Source organism: Populus trichocarpa, chromosome 19, assembly GCF_000002775.5.
Source record: "Populus trichocarpa isolate Nisqually-1 chromosome 19, P.trichocarpa_v4.1, whole genome shotgun sequence".
NCBI classification, from domain to species: Eukaryota; Viridiplantae; Streptophyta; class Magnoliopsida; order Malpighiales; family Salicaceae; genus Populus; species Populus trichocarpa.
In genome coordinates, this window is record NC_037303.2 from 15,493,427 (window position 1) to 15,505,457 (window position 12,031).

Here is a 12,031-nt window from a genome sequence, read left to right on the forward strand (position 1 = left end):
AAAATTCCACCACCCTCAATTTAGTGGCTGGATTTTGAAGAAAAGGAGGCAAAGTGTCGCTTGCATTTTCTTTTCAAAAAAATAACCTTGAAAATGAAAAAAATAAAAGTCAACCCAATCATGTGGGCCTAGGCTGAAAGGTCCACGTGCCTAGACTTTTTTAAGCCTAGACGTGCTGGGCTAGTAAAGGCAACCTTATGTGCCTGATATTCATTTTTTTATTCATTGTTTTTTTTTGTCCTTTTACTTTTTTTTTTCAATTTCAATCTTTAATGTTGGGTTTTTTTGAATTTTTTTTGTTGGCTTTTTTTTTTCAATTCTAACACATTTTTAATAATTTGTTATTATGTTGTTTTTTACTATAATACAATTTAATTTTTACATAGTTTAAGAATCAGATTTAATATTTTTTTTCTCATATTAGGAGGTATTATTTTTGTGTAGTTCCACATAAAATTTGTTTTCTTTACCTTTATTCAATCGCTTTTCTATGCATGTCTTTTTTTATTATCATTTTATTAAATAAAATAATAGTTCTAAGGTATAAAATTATTGAATACAATTGAGTCTATAGCTAGTGTTTCGAGATCATATATCTACATCCATAACTATCTCTTAACTTTTCAATTTAGTTTTTGGTTAAATATTGTTTAGTTTTTATTTGATTTTCACATAAAATAATGAAATTTTTTTTTAATATATATAACCTTATATAATATTTTTTTTCTTTGATTTTATTCAATTAATTTTTATGTGTGTTTTTGTTTTTATTATCGTTTGATTAAATAAAAAATTTATTTTAATAAAGTAAGATATTAAACATAATCGGGTACATGATCCATGTTGCAAGATCAAATATTTTGATATACATTTATTTCTCAATTTTTTCTAGTTTAGTCTTTAGTTATCGTTAACAAAATTATTTTACATTTATTAGCACAAAATGATTCTTGATTTATTTAATTAAATGCATGTATCAACTTTTTAATTTACGATTATGATTTTTTTATGTTAAAAAATCTTACATATTTATTTTTTTGTGTTAAAAAAATTTATCCAACTCGTGGCAAAGTGTAAGTCCCATAGCTAGTAATAAACAATAATCGAGCTATATTTTCAAAAAAACCATTACATAAATTATGTCTGTGACATAAATTATAAGACATATAAATAAAATATAGCAGTTCTTTAAAGAAATAAAAATTCTAGCATTAGATTGAACCACTTCAAAGGCGATAAAGTAATGTAACTTTCTAAGATGGACATATCATCTCTGTCATCACGAACCTTTTTTTTTTTAAATAACCCTATCATTACTAGTATAAATAAAATCATCTACATATAAGCATACAAAAAACATATTGTCTCCATCTTTAATTTTAATGAAAATTTTATGTTTATGTTGACATCTTTTAAAACCTTCCTTTAAAAAAACAAGCATCAATATGATTGTACAGTCTTTTAGAGCTGAATTTAGCCTATATAGAGCGTTTTTCAATTCATATACCTTATGTTCATCATGTAATTTCACATAACTAGGAGGTTGATCAATAAATCCTTATTCTTGTAAGTCTCCATATAAAAAAGCTGATTTCATATCCAACTAGAAGATAAACTATGAATTTTGAGTTGTTAAAGTAATAATCAATCTAATTGTGTCTTGTCTTGCAACCAAAGCAAAATCTTCTTTGTAATCGATACCATACTTTTGCTTGTAACCTTTAGCTACTAGATGTGCTTTATATTTTTTGACTTTACCATTCTCCTTCGACTTTTTCTTGAACACTAATTTCATGTCTATGATTTTTTATACTTTTTAAGCTTTGTAAACTCCATATTATTTCTTTTAATGAAATCAATTTCATCATTCATAGTCTTTCATCACTTTGATTCTCTTACAACATCTTTAAAAGTCATAGGATCGCGATACAAGAATAGCATAAAATGAGTAAGTGGATTATTAGATTGATCAATTCTAGTTTTCTCATAATCACTCATCCATGCAAGTCTTTTTCTAATATGTTGTGATCGTTGTTCATCATTTGCTAAGGTTGCATGTGTGCTTTGATCATCTATTGGTTGTGGTGCATCCTTCACATACTTGTCCATTTTCTCATCATTATCTCTATCTAAATCCACTGAAATATATATTTTTAGCACCATTATTGCTCTATAAATAGTATTTGTTTTCATAAAAAATAACATCATGAATAATAACAAATTTTTTTTTGAGGTATCCATATAAAAAAATAACATTTCAATATGTGCATATACCTATGATACCCGAAGAATTTAACTTTTGATTTGTCTATTATTTATGGCTTGTAAACTCTTAAATGATTGTTGTCATAACCTCTTCACCTTCTCTGAGAATTGGAAGGATATGTTTATTTACAAATGTTTTATTTGAGAATCTACCATTACTATTGCTCATACTTTTTCCTCTTCCTCGACCACCTCTATATGAGGTAAAAAAACAATTATTAGATGACGCTTGTAAAGCTTGCACCTTCTTGTCTTGTTGATTCATTTTTTATTTAAGAAAAATAATCTATGACCAACTCTCTTATATTAATCCTAAACTATTTTTTGCCTTCAAATCCTTTGATCTTTGCCCTTCTATCTCTATTTTTTACGCATCTGTTATTGTTGTTCCAGTTGGTGATTCAACTATTCCTTCATAAACAATTTGCTAATACTCCTTGAACCTTAAGAAGTTTTATTTATTTATTAGAGAATAATATAATCATATCTTGGAACCTCACCTAATACCTTAATAATCATATATTGGGACCTCACCTAACAACTTAATAACTTAAGCTGTTATGTGAGGTCCCAAGATATGATTTATATTATTCTCTAACACACCCCCTCAAGTGAAAGCCCTTTGGGCTTGAAACTTGCATAGGCCCACACTATATTATGTTTAATTTTTATCAAATAAATGAAGATGATGAGATTCGAACTCGTGACCGCTTGCTTATCAAGGCTCTGATACCATGTCAAAGAACCATCTCAACCCAATAGCTTAAGTTGTTAGGTGAGGTCCCAAGATATGATTTATATTATTCTCTAACACTATTAACATGCTTCCATGATCATAATGACCATGAAAATGAGGAATAACGGGTGGAGCAAACTTTTTGGAAGCAATTTGTTGCGTTGGAATTGCTTTTGTTATAATTAAAGAGAGAATCTATTGTGTTTTGATTACTCTTGCTGCTATGTTTTAGTTGATGATTTGTTGTCGTGAAAGGAGTTTCCGATGTGCTATCACTGGTGCATTTTAGAGGTTGGCCTTCTATCATAAAAAGAGACGCTGATGTGCTAATGTTGTTGCATTTTGAAACTTTTGTTGCTGTGTTTTTATGTTACATTTTGAAATTGTTGTTGTTGCGTGTATATTTTTTCTTTGCATGGGAGAGGTATGACTCGTCAATAGAGGTTGTTGTGATTTTCTCTATCGTGAAGAGAGTTTTATCGTTGCTACTGCTACGTATGAATCTTTCTTACTGCCTTACTCTTGAAAACTTAAACACAAAGAATTTTGAAGCTCCATTCTCTTATTTATATAAATTATACATATATGGTTATTATAAATATAGAGTTTATAAGATTAAGATAAGATCAAATTAATATAATCTAAAGTAATAAGGATTCTAAATAGTTGTTAAACAAGTATTTAATAAACTAATTTTAAAAAAATTCTAAACATAAATCCTTTTTTATCCAAGAATCCTTGTTGATTTAGAAATTCTTTTCCTATCTCAATAATTTCCACAAGTTCAACATACACCTTAGTATCTTAACAAACTTCTTGATGCAAGGAATGGCCATGAGAATTTAAAATTTAGAGATAATATTCGTGTATATAATTTCATGTTTGCTTTCACTTTTATGAAAGTGAAGTTTGATGAGTCTGTCAATGATGGATTTGTCCCATGCGCTTATAAGATATTCAACCATGCCCATCACTTGACAGGATCACTACTTCCATTCTATCAATGATGGATTTGCCCTATATGTTTGACTACAATGATGCTGACGAGATTGCTCTCCCTTAAGCATGCTTTTCTTTTGCTACACTGGTCCTTGAAACAACTGTAGAACAATTTCAAGAGGCAATCCAACCCCTTAAAGAAATCTCCATATCTGATTTACATACTTATAATACAGTTTTTTCACCATCAACAATTACTCTTGTTTCTAGGATGGGCTCAACTTTAACTTGTTATAGCTAGATATATGACCATTACCATAACTCTCTCTCTCTCTCCCCTTTTGTTTTTAAAAAATAAAAAAATCAAGAGGGATATCTTTAAACCGTTCTTCATTTGTCAAGACTAAAATCAACTCTTAACTAAGTCATTCAAGTATTAACCCTTGCACTCGTAATATTATTTTTCTTACTGCCTGTGTAAAAATACTTATAAAAGATTTAAGGTTTATATAATCATATCAAGGTTCTTGCAAGAAACCAAAACATGAATACATAGTGATGAGGCTATAAAAATCACGGGGAATATTCTAGAAGGAATTATTCCTAAAGATCCTTGCAGATCATTCGTAGTGTATTCTATGACCTTCACTTTCAGACTGTATTAACCTCCTCTTGAATGGATATCTTTAGGGGAGGCTTATAGTGAGGTCATTTTTTTAGCTATACGCTAAACCCAAGAGGAATTGGGTTCAGCTGTACATTGAATCTAAGAGGAGTTGGGCACGAATATGCCTCAGCCCAACTAAAGTTGGGCGTGGACGCGTCCTGACCCAGCTTAGAGGTGGGCGTGGAAGCGTTGTGGCCCAACTTAGAGGTGAACGCGACTCGCGAGCGTACTTCGACCCAATACAAGATTAGGCATGGAGAAATCATAACCCAATTTTAGGTTCAGGCTTTAATGTGATGGTCTTTAAATGTTAGAGGTTTTTAGAAAACCATGACCCATTAGTAGCCCCCCAAGTCTGCTCATTTTAGAAGAATGAGGAGACTTAAAGGACTAAAAGAAGTTTTTGATTAACCTTAGTTGAGTCGTAACCATGGTCAAGGAGTCTTTTACACTCTCTGTAATTATAGTTGACCTTTATGGTTGTGATTGCATTAAATGCCAAAATCTGTAATTGAGGCGTCATGGGGTAATGAGACACGTGGGAGGCACTTCCTTGATGGATGGTCGCCAAGTGTGTACTTATCTAACGGTGAGGGAGATTTTCGTTTGCATTATATATTGATCTTTCTTCTCTTTTCTTCACTTCTCTAGTTCTCCCCCTGTCCCCAAGAAGAGAATAATGATCCCCATAATGATTTATGAGATCGGGTTTTGTTTTCCCTTGGATGGGTTTGTAAGCAAGGTTTTATTTAAGTATGGCGTGACATCTAGCCAGCTTCATCCCAGCGGATGAACCTGGATGGTTGCTTTTGCGGAGTTCTTTACCTTCACTCTCTAAATAGCACTCTCTTTACCAATCTTCAAACTTTGCTTTAAGATGACGACCTTTGAGGGGAGAGACTGCAAAATGCTATGGTTCCAGTCTATAGGTTTGAAATCCAATAGCCTCGTAGCTAATTTTTTCACCGATAAGCCCCAATGCAAGAAAAATTGGAAGTCTAAATGGGTTAAGGTGAGATATATAGAAATGTATGTGAGGCAAGAGTGGAGGAAGATTTGGGGGTGTTCTCCTTTCTAGAGGTATCCCTAAAAGGACACCAATAAAATAGAGCCACTGGATAGTGTTTTGCAAACCATCTATGATGGGTTAATGGACTTACAATGTCGCTGTAAGGTTGGGGATATGGCCCTATGAAAATACAAGAACAAACCCTCATGTAGGAATCTACCCATAGTTTTTCTTGTCTTGGAATTGTCAAATTGTGTTTTTGACTCTTTCCTTATTATGTAGAGCGTTTTTTTACCATTACCACAAAAGCTCCGGGAGGACCGGGCAAGTCACCCTCTAAGGGCAAGCTTCTATTGACCACTTCAAAGTATGGGGAGTTGCAGAATTCTTCCAATAATAGTACAGTAAAGGAGTCCAGAACAGTTGAGTTTGACTCAAGTGAAGAGTCAGGGGAGGAGGTTGGAGCTCCTATAGAAGAAAAAGACAAGGGTGTCATTGGGGCTCCATCTTCCCGAAAAGAAGGATTCTGACAAAGAGGACATCCCTCTGCTCATTCCTATGAGAAGAAAAATGGGCTCATCTAGTGGAGCACTTCCTAGTAGGGACATCATTATCCGAGAGTTGTCAAGTCAAGTTCTTGTTTTTCAAGCTCCACATAGCTATGCACCCACTCATTGGGCCCTTACTGGGAGGGATGGTGTTCCTAGGGAGTCTATTGTTAAATCTTCAGGGTGTGTTCCAGCCACCCCCACAACTCCTACTAGCAAGAATGTAGTTGGTAAGGTTCCAGCAAGTAAGCCTCCTGTCAGTGATGTAATGGTACTTCCAGTCCTTCCTCAGAGGATTGTTCTTTCAACTTCTCTTCCCAATCAAAGTGTTATAACCCAGTTTTGACCCATTTGCTTTTTAATCTAATTTTAAAGGGGTTAAAATTTGAAATTAAAAGATCAGGGGTTTGAATGAATTTTTTTGAAAACTTCAAGGACCAAATGGAGAAATGACCGCCCCAGTCAGAAACGACGTCGTTTTTTCATTTCCATTCTTCGTTTTTTCCCCTCTGAAAACAGAGGAAGCTCCATGCGATAAAGAAACAATGCCGATCAGACCACTAGGGACCTTGAAGTGCCCACAACTTCCATTACAAGCTTCTCAGTCAATTTCCGTGTCCTTCGTCGCCACGACATGCCAACAACATCAAGGAAACCATCACCAACAGTCCAGCGATGATAGAACTGTTGGTGTCACGATTCGCCCAAAACACAAACTCCTGAAATCTCATCCTTATCAGGAGAGGATAAGGAGCAAGAAGGGACGTCTATAAAAGCCCATAGAATGCACATCGCAAAGGGGGAGGAAGAACAAAGAGCAAAAAGAAAAAAAGTAGAGGGATGACGGAAGAGAAAACAGAGGAGAGAACTCAAAACAAAAAACACAAGAACAGAGGGAGGAGAGATTGAAAGGAAGAGGAAAAGAAGAGTATTCTCCGGCCGGTGTTAGGACTATTATCTTCATCTTCGCCAGGTAAAGCCTTCTTCCCTTGCTCTGTTTCAAAATTAGCTTTACAAAACAGTGCACGCGTGAGTTGATTCACGCATGTCTGCTGCCCAGCCGGGTCACTGGAAAGACTTCAACACTGATATGTCTCAACCCAACTGAAGTTGGGCAGAAACTCGTCTTGACCCAACTTAAAGTTGGGCGTGGACGCGTCCAGGCCCAACTTAGAGTTGGACGTGGACTCGTCCTGACCCAACCTTGAGGTGGACGTGGACGTTACTGTGGCCCAACTTAGAGTTGGGCGTGAGCGTACTCCGGCCCAATACAAGATTGAGTGTGGAGAAATCATAACCCAATTTTGGGTTTAGGCTTTCGTGTGATGATCTTTATATGTGAGAGGTTTTTAGAAAACTAACCCACCACATAGTACTTAGTGTGTATTTGATAATGTAATAGTTCTTGTGGTTGTGATTTTAAAAAATATTTTTAATTGTGGTCTTAAAAAAATAAGTTTAAAATATATATGTTTGATTAAAACTATTGTGAGATAAATTTTGTATGTAAAATAAATGAAAAGCAAGTGATATGAATGAAAAATAGGTTATTTTAATTTTTATAAAACTAAAATTTAAAATATAATTATGTATGAGATTTAGCTAATAAAACGGTTTTTTCCATGTAGTTGGGTAAAAACAGAAAAGGGATTAAAATAACCATCAGGAAACAGTAGAGGGACTTACATGCACCTCATCCGGTGGACATGACAAGGTCGAGTCTCCTCCCAGTTCGAACTCGAAACATGTTACTAACATGCTATGAATCCGACCAAGGCCAGATTGGTCACTTGGCTTTTTCCATGGAATCAAAAGCCTCTCTAAAAAATGAGAAGTGATTTATTTATTAATAGAGAAAAATAATGATAAAGGCGGCGCAAGTGCTGCTGCCCTCTATCGCTTTCGCTCATAGCATTACCATTGACAGCTGCCTTCTTCCTCTTCTTCGTCCCCAGGATTATTCTTCCTCAAAGGGATTCAGACCTATTTCCACCACCATCAACACCACCAAGGTAAAACGAAGAAAACCCTTCTTCTCTTATTCTTACCATTTATTTATTTATGAATTATGATTTTAATCATCCTCATACTCCCTGACTAGATGTCGGCGGCGACGGAAAGCTATCAGTTCGGGCCTTACAAAATAGACCCAAAAGAAGTGTTCTACGCCACCCATCTTTCATATGCTATGGTCAACCTCCGTCCCCTTCTACCGGGTTTGTTCTCTATTCCACTCCCCTCCACTTCGCACCTTTTTCCCTTTTCCATTTTCATTTGCTTTCTATAGTGTACACTTAGGGCTGTTTTTTTTTTGGAACCTCAAATATAGTAGTCTCAATTTTGTACCCAAACTTTATTTTTTTTGTATCAATACCATCATACTATTTTGATTTCTCAATATGGGCTTCTGTTATAATCACTCAATGGAAAATGTTGAGTTTAACAGTCCTTTTTTACCAAAAAAAGAAGAAGTACAATTTGGATGAAAAGTCGTAAAATGGATAGAAGTTAAGTTGAGACTAACTTTATAGTTGGATGGTAATTTTGAGATTTGCCCCTTTGTCCCCTCCTTGCTGATAAGTTGGTTATGATTAAAGAAAAATCTTTTTTTTAAAATGATAATTTCAAACAAACACGAGCTATAACAATATTTCATGCCTTTCTAATAGTTTAAAAATGTTGGGAGTATAATGTTTGTATCCTAGCAAGCCAAAATTGCATTCCTGAATGAGTTTAGTTAATAACTAAACTGAAAAGCTTATGAATTGTTTCATTTGTGGTTTAATTTTGGTTTTGAGTCAACCTCAAGAATGCAATTTTTTTGTTAATTATATATTATACAAGATTTTTCTATCTCAAAGTAGTTTTTAACTGAGCTTAAAATGCAAAATCTTGTTTGATTTTGCATGTTCTTGTGTCTCTTTTACGTCCATGTTTGAATTTGTTGCTTTTTAATCAATTTTAGCTTTGTTTAGTGTTGATTAAGGAATCAATTACTATTCTTTTGGGACAATGCACTTATTTAAATTCTCAGATAGGAAATTTTGCTATGTTTAGCTATCAAATATTTGGAAAGTAGGGTGATTAAACCATGATGTTGGTAAATTTTTGAAAAAGTATGTTTCTTTTATGTGTTCATCTGTTTTTGTCTTTTTGGTGATGTGCTGATTGCATTTCATAATAGGAGTTTTTATAGATCACATTTCTATAGTTTTTAGTGCCTCAATTTTTATTAAGATTAAGATTGCAATACAATTTTCTTTCGGGATTAATTATGTTGCTTTGTTTTTATGTAAAGTCAAACTATTTAGAGTGATTCTAGCTGCTTTTGGTTGAGAACCGAGAATGTGTGGAAAAAAGACTCTTAACCTGCTGGGAGGGACTTTATGAGTTTTGTTATTATATCAAGTATGAACTCAATTCTTTTTTGAAAATGAAAAAGTGAGATTTCTTGAAGCTCCCAATCTTTTGTTATTTTTATTTATTTTAGTTCAGTTTTTATTTTTCATTTCATGTGATTTATAAAGTTTTAATCTTGGAACGAAAAAGAGTATTCATTAAATTCACATTAAAATTGTTGTCTGAATTCAAGGAAAATGAAAAATTACCATTACAGATACTGAGCATCTTTTCGTGATTATTGTTAAAGACATCATGCTCTCTTGTGTTTTGCTTTCCTTTAATTTTGTGCTTTGTAGTTGGTGCAAAGTAATTTTATATCTGTATTAACAAACTACAGTGGATTTTTTTCCTCCTTTGGTCAATAACAAGTTGAACTGATTAGCATCACTGGAAAATGAGTTATTAATAGTCCAATTGAACAAGGAAGACTGAAAGCAATTAAAGATCAAGATTCACCTAATAATATCATCGGAAAAGGTTTCACCAATAAGCAAATAGATATCCATCAAATGTGCACAATTGTGTATGCTCTATTTGATTTATTTTGCTTTTCTGTATTCTTGCTATAACTGAACTCTCTTCTCATTTTGATTCATGTCACTTTTCATTTGCAGGTCATATCCTTTTTCAGTCAAAAGTTTGAATGATTTGTTGGGATTTATCTGCACAGCATCAAATTTTTTCTCATGAAATTCTCCTGGGTGAACTGTTTGAGAAATAAGCAGTGCTGAATCAATGCAACGTGTTTTTATTTGCGTTGTGCATCAATGAAATTATGGACAGATATGCTATTATGCTCCTGTAGTACAACTCAAAAAGCTTGAACAATAGGAAAACCCTTTGTGAGTCTATGCATGTAAATCGCAGTAACATCGTGCACATATATTTTGGAGTTTAGAAACTTTATGAATTGTCTGTTTACTGGCAAACTGACCCTGTCCAAATGACCATTAGGATCACCAGGGAAAAAAAGGAGAGAGCAATCAGTAGATTCATTCTCTGGCTTAGTTTAATTTATGTTTCAATATCTGTTTACCTTGGCCTGGTTTGGGCACTAATGCTGATCCTTTTGAGCATATAAGAATTGGATTTGATGCACACAGCCTCTTGAACAAAGTGTATAAGCAAGAGTTTGACTATTGTACATGTGTGAACTGACTGAAGTGCATGCCATTAGTACCAGTATGTCCAGAAGACTGAAAGCATTTACAATTTGCATATGCATTCAGCATTTATACAAAGACATTGTAAGACAACGTAACATAGCTGAAAGTATCTCATGTGCTGGTCATTTCATGAATGGTAGTACGCCCTTAGAATGTTGGTCAAATTTCGTGATGATGTATAATTTGATTCAATTTATTATGCATAATACACCTTGTTGAGTGTTCGATTTTGTTGGCTTGACTTTTTGTACATGTGCTTGTCTGCCCAAGGCGTGAAGTGAAGCGCTTTGTTGATCTAACTGCTGATGAGACCAGTGATTTGTGGTTCACGGCAAAGAAGGTTGGCAGTCAGCTCGAGAGATTTCACAGTGCAACCTCACTCACATTTGCCATCCAAGTAAGAAAGCTCCTCATAAACTCATGCTATCTCTTTTTTTTTTGGGTGTTGGAACATAGGATGAGTGTTCTTGCTTGTTATCACAGCCACTAGGTGATCAAAGCATGCTCTGGGTGTTTGAACACTAACCACTTGAAGTTTGTTGGTGCTTTAGGATGGGCCGCAGGCAGGACAGACTGTGCCTCATGTTCATATTCACATCATCCCAAGGAAAGGTGGTGACTTTGAGAAGAATGATGAGATATATGATGCAGTAAGTTGTAGAACATCCTTCATTATTTGTGCCTGAACCTGATTTATATGCTCCAAAATGAGTGTAACAAATAATTCTTTCTGTGTCATTTAGATTGATGAGAAGGAAAAGGAATTAAAGCAGAAGCTGGATTTAGACAAGGAAAGGAGTGACAGAAGCATGGAGGAGATGGCTCAAGAGGCAGATGATTACAGATTGCTTTTCTTGTAGATGATCCATCAAGAGAGACTTGTTAAAAGAAGGAAGTTGAAACCTATAGTTTCCTTTACTATCCAATGCATTAGTTCGAACATTTGATTCTTAGTTAAAACCTGATTTGAATTGCAGGTTTTAAAGGGAAAATAACTAGTAGATGTTATGAATGCGTTTTCTTACATTACACAACTCGGTTGACGTTGACATCTTTTATTTTTAAGGTATTCCAGGAATGATGATACCATGTGTATAATTTATTTGCCTTTTTTTTTTTACGGTCAAGCTGTCATTAGACAAGCATGTGCATCAATTCATATTATTAACAAATGGAGAAGGCTGCGTCTGCAAGGCATTCAATTTCAGACACAGTAATTCATCAAAGTGGTGGAAATCACTGGCTTACCAATTAATTTCTCACGGTAATGAATATTTGCGCTAGACAATTCAGTAATTG

The 12,031-nt window shown here is 34.2% G+C and overlaps 1 protein-coding gene and 1 long non-coding RNA gene across 2 annotated transcripts; one reads left to right on the top strand and one right to left on the bottom strand.

The window, feature by feature from the left end:
* The first annotated feature begins 7,970 nt into the window (after positions 1-7,970).
* LOC7494644 (bifunctional bis(5'-adenosyl)-triphosphatase/adenylylsulfatase FHIT) lies at positions 7,971-11,830 on the top strand. The gene is made up of 5 exons (XM_024591241.2): positions 7,971-8,176; positions 8,266-8,382; positions 10,983-11,129; positions 11,284-11,382; positions 11,476-11,830. The coding sequence occupies exons 1-5, from the start codon at positions 8,027-8,029 to the stop codon at positions 11,590-11,592; spliced, it is 630 nt and encodes a 209-aa protein (XP_024447009.2). The 5' UTR covers positions 7,971-8,026; the 3' UTR covers positions 11,593-11,830.
* On the bottom strand, positions 10,221-11,024 carry LOC127904751 (uncharacterized). Its single transcript, XR_008058174.1, has 2 exons — positions 10,876-11,024; positions 10,221-10,842 (listed from the first exon to the last, which is right to left on the bottom strand). It is a non-coding gene; the product is annotated as an uncharacterized LOC127904751 (long non-coding RNA).
* Positions 11,831-12,031: the final 201 nt, after the last annotated feature.